Here is an 18,743-nt window from a genome sequence, read left to right on the forward strand (position 1 = left end):
CTCACTACCAAATATGGTGATGAGGAGGAAGAAGTGGGAGAAGATAGCGCGATGGATTTTGGCCCAAATTCTGCACATTTTCTCATCGATTAAACATTTGATCTCCATACAGTTTTCGGTTTCCAAAAATAGAATTTGTAACAGAGTAGACTGTATTTTATAGACTTTGCCAAGAGTTCAAAAAATGGCGTTGTTTAGGGGAGCAAAATTAGTTATTGCACACACGCACTTCTGAGTAGATGTTCCCTAACTGAAATATTCAAATAAATGCTAAAACACCCCAGTTGGATCTCACTAGCTCGTGATTGGTTCTGCCCACTATGATTAATTTGCTCCCATTGGAAATGATAGGCTTATAAAACTCTTTGCTAACTGATTCAGGCCAGTCAGTAGTCCTGATGAGCCCTTCACAGCTAGTTACACTGAACATAAATGCAACATGTAAAGTGTTGGTCACATGTTTCATGAGCTGAAATAAAATAACCCACAAATGGTCAATATTCACAAAAAGATTATTTTTCACAAATGTTGTGCACAAATGTTTATATCCCTGTTAGTGAGCATTTCTCCTTTGCCAAGATACTCCATCCACCTGACAGGTGTGGCATATCAAGAAGCTGATTAAACAGCATGATGATTACACAAGCACACCTTGTGCTGGGGACAAAAGGCCACTATAAAAATGTGCAATTTTGTCACAACAAAATGCCAGATGTCTGGCATGCTGACTGCAGGAATGTTCACCAGAACAGTTGCCAGATAATTGAATGTTCATTTCTCTACCATACGCCGTCTCCAACATCGTTTTAGAGAATTTGGCAGTACGTCCAACCGGCCTCACAACCGCAGACCACGTGTATGGCGTTGTGTGGGTGAGCGGTTTGCTGATGTCAACGTTGTGAACCCATGGTGGCGGTGGGTTAATGACAATGAACACAAATGCATTTTATCAATGGAAATTTGAATGCACTCAGATACCGTGGCGAGATCCTGAGTGCCATTGTCATGACATTCATCCGCCGCCATCACCTCCTGTTTCAGCATGATAATGCACGGCCCCATGTCGCAAGGATCTGCACACAATTCCTGGAAGCTGAAAATGTGCCAGCCTGCATACTCAAACATGTTTGGGTTGCTCTGGGACAACGTGTACGACAGCGTGTTCCAGTTCCTGCCAATATCCAGCAACTTCGCACAGCCATTGAAGAGGAGTGGGACAACATTCCACCGGCCACAATCAACAGCCTGATCAACTCTATGTGAAGGAGATGTGTTGAACTGCATGAGGCAAATTGTGGTCACACCAGATACTGACTGATTTTCTGATCCACGCCACTACCTTTTTTAACAGATCATAGATTAGGGCCTAATGAATTTTTCAGTAAAATCTTTGAAATTGTTGCATGTTGCATTTATTTTTGTTCAATATAGATTTAGCCTGGCAGACATGCGACCCACCTGACTACACAGCAAGCTGTGACTCACTGGTCTGGTAACGCCAGTAGTAACATAGTAAATGTAAATCTGGGATAATCATATTAGGATATGTTATATTTGGTATAGTTACATTATACAGAAGGTTACTTAAGGCAAATCTAAAGGAGGGTGGTTGGTCAGGGTGAATGTATAACGCAAACGTCTAGCAACCCAAAGGTTGCGTGTTCAAATCTCATCATGGACAACTAACATTTTAGTTAATTAGCAACTTGAACTACTTAATACTTTTAGCTACTTTGCAACTACTTTGCATGTTATCTAACCCTGACCTTAACCCTTCTAACGAACCCTTCCCCTAACCTTAACCCTTTAACCTACTCCTAACATTAACCGTAACCTTAACCCCTAGCCTAGCTAAGGTCAGCCAGCTAGCTAACGTTAACAAAATTGGAATTCGAAAAATATCATATGTTTTGGAAATTTGTAACATATTGTACATTTTGCAAATTCGGAGGGGGGGGGGGGGCATTGCGCCTGCATATGGAGAACCAATCCAAAAGTTGCTCAAAGCCACTCAAAATGTGAGCTAACCTCCCCTTCTACACAACCTGGTCTCAGAGCATTTCGTATTATTATGTATGTACATCTGAGAACTCTGTTTAGTGTGATATGCTACATTTCTTGTGGTATGTATTAATTTGTGGATGTTGATCAAACATTTCATATGATATGTTACGAATAACAATTCACATGATGATATGTTACGAATTTGCAAAACGTACAATATGTTATAAATTTGCAAAATGTATAATATGTTTAGAATTCCAATTCGATGTGGCTAACATTAGATAGGTGGCTAACGTTAGCTAGGCTAAGGGTTAGGAGTTAGGTTAAAGGGTTAAGGGAAGAGTTAGCTAACATGCTAAGTAGTTGCAAAGTAGCTAAAAAGTAGTAAGTAGTTGAAAAGTAGCTAATTAACTAAAATGCTAAAGTTGTCCGTGATGACATTCGAACACGCAACCTTTGGGTTATATGCCCACTCACCCCCATCCACCCCGACCAAGCAGCCTCCTTTCATTTTTGCCTTAAGTAACTTATTTCTAATGTAACCATACCAAAAGTGGCAAATCACACTATTTTGAGTGTGTCGGATTTACATTTACTGTGTTACGTCTAGTCCATGAGACCAGGCTGGGGAGGGTGCATGCAAGTCCAGAGAGCTGGTTGGGGAAGACCGGGAGAGATGTGTTGGCCTCAGTCCATATGACCTACAAATGGTAGATGCAATGACGTGGAACAGTACTTACAACCAGTGGTGAACCGTGATTAAGGGCAGGTTGAGTTAATAAAGCCGCATCCAAACATGGTCTCTTTTTTTGTTTTCTTGAGTAAGGCAGCTCCAAAATGTAGGTGTTTCAGCCTAGCTCAGTGATTTCTGTGGTGATGGAGCAAGTAAGCAGAAAATATGGAGTGTAGGGGTTGGTAATTTTCTCTAGGCCCAGTGTTCTGTCTCTCATGGGGACACTACGTCACTGCAAAATCAACGGGTAGAGCTAGAAAATTCAAGCTCCTTGGGTGCTGCCATAGAGTTATAGTAGAAGTGCCCATCCAAAAAGGCTCAAGGTCATTGGCCACAGATAAAATTACCTCAAATCACGTTACATCTACTGTAGCTTTGATTGGACTGAGCATGTCAACATCATCCTTTCAAAATCTTAGCTAGCAAGCTAGCAGTCATCATCATTATAGATAAAATGTATCGGTGCTCATCGGCCATAAACATTACATAACAAGTAGGAAATCATAAATTCAACAATGAGTGGTTTGGAAGGAATGAGTGGCTAACTGCAAGATTGCAAAGCAACTTACAGACACAGACAGTAATGCTAGTGACACATAACATAGGGACTATAGTACATCGTTTCTCAACTTTTACTGTGGCCGGTGAAACATAGTCCTCTTTTAACCCGCTCATGTTAAAGACACATACAACATGTAAAAGCACTACTGGAGATACAACTCACCACTATAACTGTGTCTCTGTTGCCTCCCTGTTGTGCAGTCTCTCTGCATCTTCTTTGCTGTTACTCTGTCTGTCTGTCAGTCAGTCTCTTTCTTCTCCTCTGTTGTCACTGTCTTTGCGTCTCCTTGTGCCCCTCTGTTGTCACTGTCTGTCACTTCTAAGTGTTCAATGCTATTAGATATAGAGCCAACATATTAAGGAACTGGCAGTACATCAGTGTCTCTCTGGTTTCTTCCTACCTCCACTGCCCTCACCTCTGAGCTGTCTCTGCTAAGCCCAGCATCCTTTCTCACAGCACTGGTACTAGAAGACCAGGGGACCACACTACCTGTGCTGGGCCCAGCAACATCCTAGGGTAACACTTTAATTAAAGGTCAATCATTTTGCTCACCGTTTATTAATCCTTACTCCCACATTTGTAAATGTTAGTAAGCTAGTTATACACACACGTGTATATATATTTCCTTAAACATCCTGTATAGTATCCTTGTTCTTTTACCAGATACAGAAGGAATGTCTACCAATGGCATGCCCATCTTTCTGTGAGAAATTACACTGGTCACTCAAAACATTTAAGTATAAATAGCACTCACTTTAGAATAGGGACTGCAAAAAGACCTGACTAATGATTAGCAAATTGTTTATTAATGTAATGATTAATAAATGAACACAATTTATAAATGTCTTATAAATGGTTTATTACAGACCCTTAAAATAAAGTGTTACCCATCCTAGTTGTGAATGATTAAAACACATATTAGACAAAGGAGGAAATCAGCGAATAAATGCCTTATATATTACCATTGGTTTATATAATACAGCCTAGCTACATATTTAAAATTAGTGCATTTCAAGTGTTTCCCCCTGCAGCCCTGCCCACTTTAGACAAGTGTTTACATATTAGGCTATATGTAATTCAATTGAAGAACACAGAAGAGAGGGAGACTGACATTTATTTTACTTTTTGGCTGTAGCCAATGGCTACATTAAGGAACTGGCTGTCTCTCTCTCGGTTTTCTTCCATCAAATTCAATAAACCTGTCAAGTTACGATGCCGGGACTAGTTTATCTGGATGTGGATAGATTTCCAGTGTTGTGCTTCGTTTGACAGTGCCGCATGCATATGTGTATCTTTCTGCCAAGAAGTGACGGGCCCTGGGGCTAGGCGAAGGGGTAAGATGGCAGACAGGAAAAAAAGGAGAAAAGTGGAACATACTCAACATGGCCATAAGTATGTGGACACCCGTTCGTCAAACATCTCATTCCAAAATCATGGGCATTAATATGGAGGTGGTCCCTCCTTTGCTGCTATAACAGCCTCCACTCTTCTGGGAAGGCTTTTTACTAGATGTTGGAACATTGCTGCAGGAACTTGCTTCCATTCAGCCACAAGAGCATTAGTGAGGTTGGACACCAATGTTGGGCGATTAGGCCCTGGCTCGCAGTCGGCATTCCAATTCATCCCAAATGTGTTCGATGGGGTTGAGGTCAGGGTTCTGTGCAGGCCAGTGAAGTTCTTGCACACTGATCTCGACAAACCATTTCTGTATGGAACTTTATTTGTGCAAGGGGGCATTGTCATGCTGAAACAGGAAAAGGCCTTCCCCAAACTGTTGCCACAAAGTTGGAAGCAGAGTATCATCTAGAATGTAATTGTATGCTGTAGCGTTATGATTTCCTATCACTACAACTAAGGGGCCTAGCTCGAACAGTGATAAACAGCCCCAGACCATTATTCCTCTTCCAACAAACTTTACAGTTGGTACTATGCATTCGGGCAGGTAGCATTCTCCTGGCATCTGCCAAACCCAGATTCATCCGTCGGACTGCCAGATGGTGAATCGCAATTTTCCAGAGTCCAATGGCGTCGAGCATTACACCACTCCAGCCGATGCTTGCCATTGCAAATGGTGATTTTATGCTTGTGTGTGGCTGCTAAGCCATGGAAACCCATTTTATGATGCTCCCAACAAATCGTTCTTGTGCTGACGTTGCTTCCAGGGGCAGTTTAGAACTTAGTAGTGAGTGTTGCAACCGAGGACAGATTATTTTTACGCTCTACAGTACTCGGCGGTCCCATTCTGTAAGCTTGTGTGACCTACCACTTTGCGGCTGAGCCAATGTTGCTCCTGGAAGTTTCCACTTCACAATAACAGAAATTACAGTTGACTGGGGCAGCTCTAGCGGAGCGGAAATTTGACAAACTGACTTGTTGGAAAGGTGGCATCCTATGACAGTGCCACGTTGAAAGTAACTGAGCTCTTCTGTATGGGCCATTCTACTGGCTCAGAATACCGATAACTGATATAAAAAAATTTAGCAGCCTTTTAGGCATTCCAGTACAGTTAAATAGTTAACACACACACACGAACGCAGCGGTCTAAGGCACTACATCTCAGTGCAAGAGGCGTCACTACAGTCCCTGGTTCGAATCCAGGCTGTATCACATCCGGCCGTGATTGGGAGTGGTATAGGGCGGCGCACAATTGGCCCAGCGTCGTCCGGGGTAGGCCGTAATTGTAATAATTTGTTCTTAACTGACTTGCCTAGTTAAATAAAGGTTAAATACAAAAAGCTTCAAACTGTAACCAGTGCCTGCAACCTGGTTCAGGTTATCAGTCAACCTACCAGGGTATTTACAAACAGCACAGGAATTAAATCATCCACATGTATTGATCACATCTTTACTAATGCTGAAGAAATCTGCTTTAAAGCAGTATCCAAATCCATCGGATGCAGTGATCACAATATAGTAGCCATATCTAGGAAAACCAAAGTTCCAAAGGCTGGGCTAATATAGTATATACGAGGTCATACAATAAGTTTTGTAGTGATTCCTATGGTGATGATGTAAAGAATATTTGCTGGTCTGTGGTAGGGATGCACGATATATCGGCGAAGATACCGTAATCGGACGATTTTAGCTAAAAATGGCAACCTCAACACCGGCCCGATGTATAGTTTAACACCGATGTGCAAAACCGATGTTAAAGCTGCATACCTATGAAACGTAGGTACATGACGTAATGACGCCACGTAAAATGTAGCGCTACACGTGCAACACAGCATTTCTAACCTTGCCCGAAATGTCTGCTGTGTTGATTGAGCAGTCAACAAGTCGAGCAGTCATTTCAAAGAGTAAGAAGATATCAGTGAGACAACTCAAAGGCGAAATCCATTAACGCCAAGATAATGGAATTCATTGCCCTTGACAATCAACCGTTCTCTGTCGTGGGTGATGTTGGCTTTTGCCGACTGGTCGAGCACCGGTGCACACTAACGTTACCAAGTGTGCTATTTTTCAGATGTTGCCCTACCGGAGTTGCACAGTAATAGCATCACTGCTATTAGCTTCACGACTGACATTTGGACCAGCGATATCAGCCCCATGAGCACGCTGAGTCTGACTGCACAGTGTGTCGTTGAGGATTTTGTACTGAGGAAAGTCATATTTCATGCTCATGAATGTGCTGGTTGTCATACCGCTGCTGCCATTTCAATGGCATTTGAGAACATGTTTGAAACATGAACACACTATCTCCATTCGAACAACTGACTTGAGAAATAAGCTCATCAACTGCGTCTGCAGCAGACGTGATACCCTCTGTCATGGCATTGAAACGCCTGCTCAACAACTGGTGACACAGGCCGTGAACAAGCGATTCGGTGGAATTCTCTCTTTACTGTGTCGCCACCATGCTCGATGCTATGTACAAGGACAGACAAGAAACAGGGTTTACGTGAAATGTTACATACATAGATGGAAACGGACACACGGACAGACAGAGCTGAAACTTCACTGCTTGACATGTATGATGAAATCCTGGTTGAGAATGAAACGACTGAACAATTGAACAACGAAACAGCACAGCAAGTAAGTGAAATAAATAGGTTTTGATTATGCCAACCAAATAACTTTGTGTGTGTGTGTGTGTGTGTGTGTGTGACCTTTATTTAACTAGGCAAGTCAGTTAAGAACAAATTCTTATTTACAATGAAGGCCTACACCAGGCAAAACCCTAACTCGGATGACGCTGGGCCAATTGCGCGCCGCCCTATGGAACTCCCAATCACAGCCGGTTGTTATACAGCCTGGAATCGAACCAGGGTCTGTAGTGACGCCTCTAGCAGTGAGATGCAGTGCCTTAGACCCCTGCGCCACTCGGTGGGCCGCTTGATGAAAGCCAGTAAATATTTAGGTCACCCATTGCAGCTTCCCACAAGAATGGGCAGATGAACCTGTAGCCATATTACTTCAACAGCATTTAACATGAGATACTATTCTAAGCTTTACAGGAATGTGGCTCTGAATATAGACAACAACACCGCCCCCATTGGCATTGATGTATTTTCTGTAGATGTTATAACCATGTATTGCTACCATGCATTTCAGAGATAGTCAGAATATGAATGCCATCTGTTACTAGCAAGCTATCGATTTCATGAACCTTATTTCTTAGGCTACATACGTTAATGTAGGCTATTTTTAGCACAATTAAAATACACAGACAGTCCACGAATGTACCGTTATTGTAAAACATGATGACTTGTGTTTAGTAAAAAGCACTGATTAAAGGTCTAGCAGGCGGCTATTGCCTTACCAATGTATTAAAAGTCAATCTAATGACTTGTTAGGATATATTGCAAGTAGTCTAGTGTCTAAATGTTCCCTAATTAGCCTACTATAGTAGGTATGAAATATATTTCATACAATATACCACCAAAATATTAGGCCTAAGCTATATGATCTGTGTCAGTGTGCATGAGTGTGTCACCCAGAATCGCTTTTGCTCTATAAGCCAATATGTACTCCATATACAGTGATTCGCGTTGTGGCCATTTATTTCACCTTGGAACATGTTTTACAACCCACATTTAATACAAATGTCACTTAAATATGAAAAAATATATCATGAATATATTTGTAATATATCAGGAATAAATACAGATTATTGACACGTTTCTACTATTAAGTGGGGGACTTTTATTAAGAAAATGTACAAAATTTGGTGCTTATTTTGTGTTTCTGAGGAGACGCTGCTTCAGTTTGTGCTGATTGTACGGAGATTGTGACATTCGGTTAAATGGCGTCCCTTGAGAAGGCAAGAACAAGATGTATGTCAGGAGAAGTGCAGTATTATCATAAGGGGATGAATACGAAGGAATAATGGAGGGAAAAAGAGAGGCAGAGGTCTAAGAGGGTGAGCTTGAGTCGGATAAAAATGGCGGTAAAAGGGACATGGTTTGTTAAAGAAGAATGGTCGAAATTGTAAACAGAGTGAGCTGAAGACAGGAGGAGAAATGGAAGTGAATGAGGGCGAAGTATCTGAGGTGATAGGTGTGGTGAATTTCTCGGAGCCCGAGGCTTGCACCGAGGGTTAGGATAAAGATGAGTCTGACAGTAGGAGTGAAGTTTTTGGAAAAAGTGGACCCTTGCCTTTTGGCTGATCCATTTGTGGTTTCAGAGCGGGTGAAAACAGAGTTGGGTGCTGTGGAATCGGTAAGGGTAACTAGAAGTGGTCTTGTGATAATTGTTTGTGTTTCTGCTAGTCAGAGGGAGAAGGCACTCTGCGTTAAAATAATGGGGGCAAGAAATGTAAATTGTTTTGCTCTCTAGAAAAGGGCGCCATTGAAAGGAGTGATTACTGGGGTAGCAGTAAATGTAAAAGTTGACCAATATAAGGGGAAGATTGCCTGTGTTTGTGACGCTGGCCATTTGGTGCGACGCAGACAGGGTGGCGTGAGTAGAGAAACAGAAGAGTCATTGTCTGTTCTTTTGAGTTTGATGTTGAGTCTAGGCTTGACAATGATGTTAGGATATATACAGTTGAAGTCGGAAGTTTACATACACCTTAGCCAAATTCATTTACACTCAGTTTTTCACAATTCCTAACATTTAATCCAAGAAAAATTCCCTGTCTTTGGTCAGTTAGGATCACCACTTTATTTTAAGAATGTGAAATGTCAGAATAATAGCAGAGAGAATGGTTTATTTCAGCTTTTATTTCTTTCATCACATTCCCAGTGGTTCAGAAGTTTACATACACTCAATTAGTCTTTGGTACTTGGTAACTTGGGTCAAACGCTTCAGGTAGCCTTCCACAAGCTTCCCACAATAAGTTGGGTGAATTTTGGCCCATTCCTCCTGACAGAGCTGGTTTAACTGAGTCAGGTTTGTAGGCCTACTTGCTCGCACACACTTTTTCAGTTCTGCCCACAAATTTTCTATAAGATTGAGGTCAGGGCTTTGTGATGGCCACTCCAATACCTTGACTTTGTTGTCCTTTAGCCATTTTGCCACAACTTTGGAAGTATGCTTGGGGTCATTGTCCATTTGGAAGACCCATTTGCAACCAAGCTTTAACTTCCTGACTGATGTCTTGAGATGTTGCTTCAATATATCCACATATTTTCCATTCTCATGATGCCATCTATTTTGTGAAGTGCACCAGTCCCTCCTGCAGCAAAGCACCCCACAACAGGATGCTGCAACCCCCGTGCTTCACGTTGGAATGGTGTTCTTCGGCTTGCAAGCCTCCGCCCGTTTCCTTCAAACATAATGGTCATTATGGCCAAACAGTTATATTTTCGTTTCATCAGACTAGAGGACATTTTCCCAAAAAGTACAATCTTTGTCCCTATGTGCAGTTGCAAACCGTAGTCTGGATTTTTTATGGCGGTTTTGGAGCAGTGGCTTCTTCCTTGCTGAGCGGCCTTTCAGGTTATGTCGATATAGGACTCGTTTTACTGTGGATATAGATACTTTTGTACCTGTTTCCTCCAGCATCTTCACAAGGTCCTTTGCTGTTGTTCTGGGATTGATTTGCACTTTTCGCACCAAAGTACTTCATCTCTAGGAGACAGAACGCATCTCCTTCCTGAGCAGTATGACGGCTGCGTGGTCCCATGGTGTCTATACTTGCGTACTGTTGTTTGTACAGATGAACGTGGTACCTTCAGGCGTTTGGAAATTGCTCCCAAGGATGAACCAGACTTGTGGATGTCTACCATTTTTTTTCTGAGGTCTTGGCTGATTTCTTTAAATTTTCTCATGATGTCAAGCAAAGAGGCACTGAGTTTGAAGGTAGTCCTTGAACTACAGCCACAGATACACCTCCAATTGACTCAAATGATCAGAAGCTTCTAAATCCATGACATCATTTTCTGGAATTTTCCAAGCTGTTTAAAGGCACAGTCAACTTAGTGTATGTAAACTTCTGACCCACTGGAATTGTGATACAGTGAATTATAAATGAAATAATCTGTCTGTAAACAATTGTTGGAAAAATTACTTGTGTCATGCACAAAGTAGATGTCCTAACCGACTTGCCAAAACTATAGTTTGTTAACAAGAAATTTGTGGAGAGGTTGAAAAATGAGTTTTAATGACTCCAACCTAAGTGTATGTAAACTTCCGACTTCAACTATAAGTTATCCTGTACGAGCTTTTGTGCCGAATACATTACGTTGTTAGAGGTGTAAAGCTTATGGGCATGTGGCAGCAGTTTGTAGGAGGGAGGTTCCTAGGTGTGAGAAGTGTGCCGAAGGGCATGAGACAAAGGAATGTGTAGCATTGGGGAAAGTAGTGGTACGTGTTAGTTGTAGGGGTACCCATGGGGCTGGGGATCAGAAATGTCCCGTGCGAGAGAGGCAGGTTGAGGTTTCCAGGGTTAGTAGTGCAGAAGTTGTCATATGCTGAGGCAGTGAAGAAAGTAGAGGAAGATGGGTCAAGGGGGAGGGATCCTGAGAGGAGTGGTGTGAGTAGTAGATCTGTACCAGTACAGAGGAATAAACTAAAAAGTGATATGTTTCAGTATGATTGGATTTGTAACATTTATAGCAATGGTTATCAACTGTACTTCAGGGATGGAACGTAAGTTGCAGAAAATTGAGGTTGTGGTGGTGCTGCAGAGAGGTATTTGGGTGTGCGAGACTTGACATCAGAAGAGTTACAGGGTGTGTTAAGTGCTTGTGTCCCATCCTTTCAGGTTGTTGGCCTGAGGTAGGACTAAATAGATTTAAATAATGGGGTTATTTATTTTGATTTTTTTTTTGAGTATTGCTTTGGCAGGGTATTTATTTATTTTTCAAGCAAAGTATAAGGGAGTTTGATGTGGGACTTTCCCCACAATCTGTGTCTTTCCCTTACTATTTTCTTCTGCTTTGTATTTCGAACTTGTTTTTATTCTTAACCTCCTGGTTATTAACAAATCTACTTGGAGTCTAGTAGGTGGCAGTAACGCAACATATTGGATGCCAACCGCCGTTAAACCTCATCGAAGAAGACACTGCTTCACATACACTATAATGGATTGACAGGAAGGATATCCCAAGCTAACTCTGTGGAGGGAAAACACAGCAGCTGTTACTAGCATTGCGTCTGAAATTCATGACAAAAATTGACGAGTCTGCCGCCCAAGTATTACAATTAAAAAGGAGATACGCGGTAAGCGGTTTTGTACTAAATTGTATGCTTGAAGTGCAGTGTAGATATTCCGAAAAATCTGTTCGCTTTCATATAAGATAATACAATCGCACATATCTTTCAAGGTAACGTTAGCTGTATGTAGCCTAGCGCGTTAGCCAACTAGCTTTTTCCTTATTTTATATAAAGCTATTTTCATGGTTAACTATATAGTTCCAGCTAAGTAGGTGAGCCCATTCTATTGCCCCTTTAGCTTGTAGCGCTAGTATATTAGCTAGCATTGTTTGCTTGCTAGCCAGTTAGCTTGGTCAACAGGCGTGTTTGTAGTTGGCTAACTAGCTATTTTGGTCGTTGGACCGAGCTCATATTCACGACTACATAGAAAGGTGACAGTTACCTCGGTGTTCCTCCAGATGTTTGTATACCTGCCTCCAAATCATTCTTGAGATATCATGGAGGAAGAACAGGACTTTACTCTGAGCGGTCCAAATGCTGCCGGGATTGATGCTGATATGAGTGAGTATGGATTTATCAGTCGCATTTATCTAGCTAAAGACAAACTACATGTGCAATTACGGCCTGCAATTCGGTGCATTACTGCATATACAGGAATCCCTCTTTGTACTTCTATTGGTCCATTTTTTAAACTAGGACAGACGGGGGCGCTCCAGTAAAGTTGAATGCCAGCCGCCTATAAACCCCGCAGAAGAAGGGGCGGGGGCGACATGCAGGAAAACCCCTAATTGCGGGCTGCAGTTGCACAATATTGCCTTTTTTAAGAGTTTAATGTCCAATGTCATGATGCATATAGTTTAAGTACTATTTTAAATTAATCAAATTATTGTAGCTAATCCTCAAAGCATGTGAAGTGGTTTTTTTTACAAGTTTTATAGGCTCCAGTTAATAACTGATAACATACTTTACTATATTAAGATGATAGTTCGCTCCAAAATCGAAATGTGTCAGCCTGTTTAAAACCTCAATAGTGGTCCATCAAGTTTGTAGCTCAAGCTGTTCTTCAAACAAATAGGAAACGTTTGTGCTGGATAGACCACAGATGGAGTGGGACGTGGACTCCTCTTGACATTAGACCACCTTTGAGATCACTTATTGAATCTTCTGAACAGCATTCAAAACGGCACTGTTTGTTGTAGCCTATCCAGCACTGTGTCAAAGCTAGCTAATGAGACCCTCTTCTGATTGGTTGTCGTGCTTTGTTTAACTGATAATTAGCTGTGAATGTGACGGCCAATTCTTCTTTGCTTAGTTTCCCTTGCTGATTTGAATGGGCTACTAGGATTTTATCATCAAATTCATGAAAACACGGTTGTGTGAGTGACTTGTTTCAGGAAACTAGGTGTATGTCATTATCAAAATCCGTTTTTTGGCAGAAATGCCTTCTGGAACTTGTGAACTTTCATGTGCCTTAATAAGAAACTTGTATGCCATCTGTAAATATGAATACAATTGTTAAATTATGAGCCTAGTTGGTTTAGCCATGGAAAAAGACAACCTTCTCGCAAGCCATGATTGGGCTGGACATGCCGATAGATGAGTTTGGTTTGGTCTGCCATGTAGCACGCTTCTGTCTATAACCGTGAAATGGTCTGTATGTGTAGGTAATTCTTTCTAATACAGATTTTTTTAGATATCACATAGTACATCTGCATAAGTGTTCCTCTCCACTTTCTGGAGGACCACGTTTTGAAATCATTGGAATTACAGTATGATACTAAGGAGATGGAGAAAATTCTGGCATTTGATTGCAAATATGAAGACCGAGTCGAAAAGAGAACACACAGAAAGCTGTTGTATAAAACACGTCTCTGGATAACATCTTCAAACTAAGGGCAACCATGGCATCGGTGACAGAGAGGGTGAAGTGTACATCATGTATACAGGTAAAATAGTCTAGCTAGCAACAATTTCAGATATTACATGTTTCTAATTTTGTCATTCGTTTTCATTTTGAGTTAGTGTAATGTTCGCTAGCTAGCTAATGTTAGCTGACTGGCTAGCTCAGAGCCATTTGCATTGCTAGTTATAGCCTAATGTTAGCTAGCTAGCTAACATTGAACCTGGTTGGTTAGCTACCTGCAGATTCATGCAGGGTAATGTTGAGTTGGGATTATGGTTAATTGTTTAGCTAGCTAGCTACATGTCTAAACCAAAGACTTCACTATTCAAGTAACTATTTCAATAGAATGTTAATGTCACTGTGACAACTATCGATAGACGTAGCTAGAAAATTCGCTCTGGCTAACTACTCCGATTTCAGAGCACTCTTGTCTGAGTGTGCCAGAACGCAGAATAACTGATGAATTTACGAACGCTCAACACCCGCTCAAATATGAAATATATTTTGATTTATTTTACATGATTCCATGAGTTATTTCATAGTTTTGATGTCTTCACTATTATTCTACAATGTAGAAAATAGTAAAAAATAAAGAAAAAACCTTGAATTAGTAGGTGTTCTAAAACTTTTGACCGGTAGTGTATATAATGTGTTTGTGGATGAATTTACTTCTACCAGATGCCTTTCTATTACGTTTTTGTGCATTTAGGCCACTGCGCTACGTTTTTGCTGATTTGAAGATCCATTCAAAAAAAGTACTAAGGTTGAACAATTACAAGGCTGAGGGGGCAGTCACTACTTCCTGGTTACTTTCAGTGTATTCTCATGAAGTTCAGCTTTGCAGAACACTGATAAATGCAGGCCAAATCGCCCACCCCTATGTCTTACAATCTTTGATTTTGGAGCGAACCACCACTTTAAAGAACTATCTTTTAGAATCTGTATTTTATTACTTTCTGTTCTAATATAAATCAACATTTCTTTCAGGGGATGACAACTTCGATAAGCTTGCTGCAGACTACTTTGGATCTCAGAGTGGGGAAACATTGAATCTAAATGAAAAACCATGTAAAAACAGACTTCTGATCCAAGTGGGACTTCTGAGAGAAGACAACCAACTCTCCTGGGGGGCAGTGGTAGACTGGCTTCAAAAGATTTTCCCAATGTATCAGTCTGCAGATTTCCGTTGTCTGATTGAAAGAGGCATTGCAACAACTTTAAGTTTGAGTGGAGATGCAAGACGAGCCTTCCTTGAGTCAAATGTTAACTTTGAATTCGTTGGCCCAATATGTGACAGCATTGGAGTTGGTAGAGCTGATCTTTTGGAAATTACAGATTTTTCTGAGCAAGCAGAGTCTATTGAGGTCACAAATGGTTTGATACTTGAGTTGAGTAACTTTGTCATCAGGGAGAAAATTGACCCCATTGTCTTGGTGTCTTGGTTACGTCAATTTGACCCAGAGTTTTGTAGTGATGGTAACATCCAGAAAGCTAGCAAAGTCCTTCAGGCAAAGCTAAAAAAATTCAGACTACATTACCGCAATTACCAAACAACCAGACATAGAAGAAATGCTCAGATGGAAACCTTCCTTCAAAGTCCATTTGAACTTGTTAAAGACCCAACTGACGGAAAGAAATCGGGCAAAAGGGGAAGAAAGAAAAAACTTGATAAGCCAGTGGTGAAAGTCTTCAAAGAAGAAAATGAGACTTTTGCCATAACACCAAACGAAGAGAGTGTATGGGAACCTTACTCTCAGGTGAAAGTGAAAGAAGAATACGAGTCTCCAACTGAAGAAAGTCCTCATGCAATGAACCAAAACTCACTCAATTTGATAGAGAATCCTGATGCAAGCAAAGGAGAAGCCCTCACACTGCTTGACATCGCTATGCTCTCTGTCCAAAAACTGTCAAGTGTGTATGGTGGGAAGACTGATGCTTCCAAACAAGTTTCCCTTGATCTTCTCAAAAACCAGTACACACTAACATGTAAAGAAAATGTAGCAATGAAATTCTTTGAAGAGAAAGTTGCGTCTCTTAAAGATCAACATTCCATGGCATCACCCTTGCGTTTTCTACACTACAATGCCCATTTTCTTGTTGACATTCATGACGCAATTGAACAGCAGATGATGAGCTTCGAAAATGAGATCATGCAATCTACTGGAGAAAAACTAGGCCGTGACAGGAACCCGAAATTCCGAAGATTTGTGAACTTTTCTGAAAGTTCTACGTCACGCTACATCCACATGGCCTGTGATGTCTTGAGTCCTCGTGCTGCATCAAAGCAAAACTACAGAAAACACTGGATAGCTTTCTGTGAAGAGAAGAACAATCCCTCCAAACTAACAGTCAACCGCTCAAACCGATTTAATAACTACTTTGAAGCAGCAGCGGGTCTCATTCACCATCATGGTGAGATTGCCCTTTTCTTTTCCGACCTGCTCTTACTGAACAACGATGAATGCCCCAATGTAATTCTGGAGAGTGTTACTGATGATGCCAATGATGACGTCATACAGTCACTTGTATGCGTTCTCGCCATTGTCTACTGCAAAATCCTGGGGCCTTACTGGCAACTTCTGAAGAGCGGAGGAGAGTACTCACTTTTTAGCCAGTATATACTCTGCCTCTACCAAAAATTGCTTGAGTGGGCTAAGGATGCCTCAGCCCTCCTTGAGCCAGATACCATTGCAAATGTGTTTCTCCAGTTGCCTCTGCAAGAGAAGACCTTTGATGGGGTTTTTTCATACTTCACAACTGGCATGGGACACATCCATGTTGACCTAATAAGGGTCTGTCTGCAGAAGATGGTGAAAGTAATCGCGGCTGTCACTGAGGTCAATCTGAGTGATTTTTTGCCTGGAGGCGCACATTGTCACAACCCCCCTCTGGAAATTTCCACACAGCTGACAACCTGCACATTTTGTGTCTTGATGGCCGAATACCCCTTTGGTCATGCCTACCCATACAAAAGGAAGAGGCCTGATCGACTTACGAACCTTGCATCAAGTATATACGAAGAACCAGAGGGCCACTCTATTCCATCTGAAAGTGGTTCTCCTGCTGGTGCAACAAATGCAGAGAGGGCAACATCTGACCCTGTTGCAAGAGAAGAGTACTCTCCTCCTTCCAAGAAAAAGTCTCTTGACCAAAGCAAAACCCAGAAGAGGCCAGTAGGACGTCCGAGAAAATATCCTGGTTCAGTGACAAAGGACCAGCAAGACGAAACAAACAGAAACACGGTCATTGCTGCTGTTGCAAAAAACGGAGGACCTTGCACCTGTGAGCAAGATGTTGACAGACTATTGGCCCGACTAGATGGGACAAGCCATGCTCAAAAGCGCGAAGCAATCCGCTGTGAGATCAGTTACCAAAAACTGGTCCTGGACTCCAGAGACCCAAGCCTGAATCATATTGGTTTTTCACTCGCAGACATGATCTCTAAGCTGAAAAGTGTGTTGCCTGGTGACGTGTGTAGTTTGGATGATGTCTCAGCCTCTGTACAAGAGAATGAGCATGCCAACGAGCACAATGAACAACAGAGCAAGCATGACACTGTCACTATAACCCCTGCTGATGCTCAATCTGGTCAGAGTGTTGACTATGAAAGCAACAAAGGGGTTTTGGGAAAGGGTCAAAGAAGTATTGACTTGGGTGGAAACAAAAACATTGTTTCCTACCAGAGCTACAGAGGTAACTTTGATGAATTTTCCTAGAGATTTTAGGAAGTTAGCAACAAAACTGACACATGCGCAACTACGGGGAAAAGCAGATGGTTTTCTTAGACTGTTGATAACATGTATTTTGTCTCTTATGATTATTGAAAACAAAGTTTCTCAATGAGTACTTGTCTCTCAAATACATTAGTTGTTGGTTAGCTTGCTAGCTAGCAAATTTTAGCTAATATTAGCATATATTAGACATCAGTCAAAACACCTAAAAACAAGGCATGGTATCAAGAACGAGATCAAACGAGCTTACAATTCACCACATGACAGTTTCTTGTCATTGTTGCTAGCTATCTGGCCATCCAGAACCATAACACACAGCCTTTTGGCCCTTTGAAGCGCAAACATTGTTTTCGTGATGTCAGCTAACCCGTCTATAGGAATGCTAGCTTCACCCGAATCTTGTTCGTTGAGGCCAGCTTGATATGTCACCAATATTTGAGCAGAAGCAAGTAAAGCAACTTCCCTGAGTTTGACAGAGCTTATTGATTTTTAATGACTGTCATTGCTCTTTGTAAATCGTACATGCCCAATACGTCACCCGTACCAATTGTATTGGTTGGTCCTATATGCCCTCTTCCATTTTAGGCAGGGAAGTTTATTTTCTTTTTTTGTGGGAAATATGTGTTCAAGACATGTTTGTACCATCATAAAGTTGTATGTTTCATGTTTAATCTGAACAGACATTATCACTTGTGTTGCAACTCCTGTAAGTGACATGTTTTCTATCGCCCCCCCCCCCCCTCAATTTTATTTTCCAATCAAATGTGATGTGAAATAGTTTTTGTATGATTTCACCTAGATTTATATTTTGTACCTGGAAAGAGAGGATGGAATGCAAACAATATAATAAAGTTTTGTATACTTTCCCTTTTGTCACAATGTTAATTGATATACATGCACATACGGTCAGGTCCATAATTATTGGCACCCTTGATAAAGATGAGCAAAAACATATTATGTTTGTTCTGTCTACCACACTGTAACTTAATAGAATAGTTAACTCACACACACTACCAAGCTTATCTTGTTTGTGGTGCTGGGAGTTGCTGCCCCAAAAATCAACATTGTGGGGAAAAAATTATCAGGCCACAATTTCCAGATGTAAGGTTTTACACTGAGATGCCATTTATCTTTTACGCAACCTGTGATATATTGGACTATTTAAAAGTGTTGAATGAACATTTTAAACATTCTTTTGAGGGTGCACAGTGGGTGTCTGTATTCAATTTGTTTCCCCCTTTATGTCACACTGGGTAATCTGCTGTTTAG

At 41.3% G+C, this 18,743-nt stretch overlaps 1 protein-coding gene and 1 long non-coding RNA gene across 2 annotated transcripts; one reads left to right on the plus strand and one right to left on the minus strand.

Annotated features, from left to right (window-relative positions):
- Window positions 1-3,553: 3,553 nt before the first annotated feature.
- Window positions 3,554-12,388, minus strand: LOC115173372 (uncharacterized). The gene is made up of 2 exons (XR_003871600.1): window positions 12,283-12,388; window positions 3,554-3,631 (listed from the first exon to the last, which is right to left on the minus strand). It is a non-coding gene; the product is annotated as an uncharacterized LOC115173372 (long non-coding RNA).
- LOC115173370 (uncharacterized) lies at window positions 11,755-18,340 on the plus strand. Its single transcript, XM_029731394.1, has 3 exons — window positions 11,755-11,906; window positions 12,299-12,401; window positions 14,731-18,340. Exons 2-3 carry the CDS (start codon window positions 12,338-12,340, stop codon window positions 17,457-17,459), a joined length of 2,793 nt encoding a protein of 930 aa, XP_029587254.1. The 5' UTR covers window positions 11,755-11,906; window positions 12,299-12,337; the 3' UTR covers window positions 17,460-18,340.
- Window positions 18,341-18,743: the final 403 nt, after the last annotated feature.

The sequence above is a fragment of the Salmo trutta genome, chromosome 34 (assembly GCF_901001165.1).
Source record: "Salmo trutta chromosome 34, fSalTru1.1, whole genome shotgun sequence".
Lineage (NCBI taxonomy): Eukaryota > Metazoa > Chordata > Actinopteri > Salmoniformes > Salmonidae > Salmo > Salmo trutta.

Coding starts and splice junctions, on each gene's coding strand:
- LOC115173370 (XM_029731394.1), top strand. CDS start 12,338: ATGGAGGAAGAACAGGACTTTACTCTGAGCGGTCCAAATGCTGCCGGG. Junction 12,402..14,730: donor CGGGATTGATGCTGATATGA/GTGAGTATGGAT, acceptor CATTTCTTTCAG/GGGATGACAACTTCGATAAG.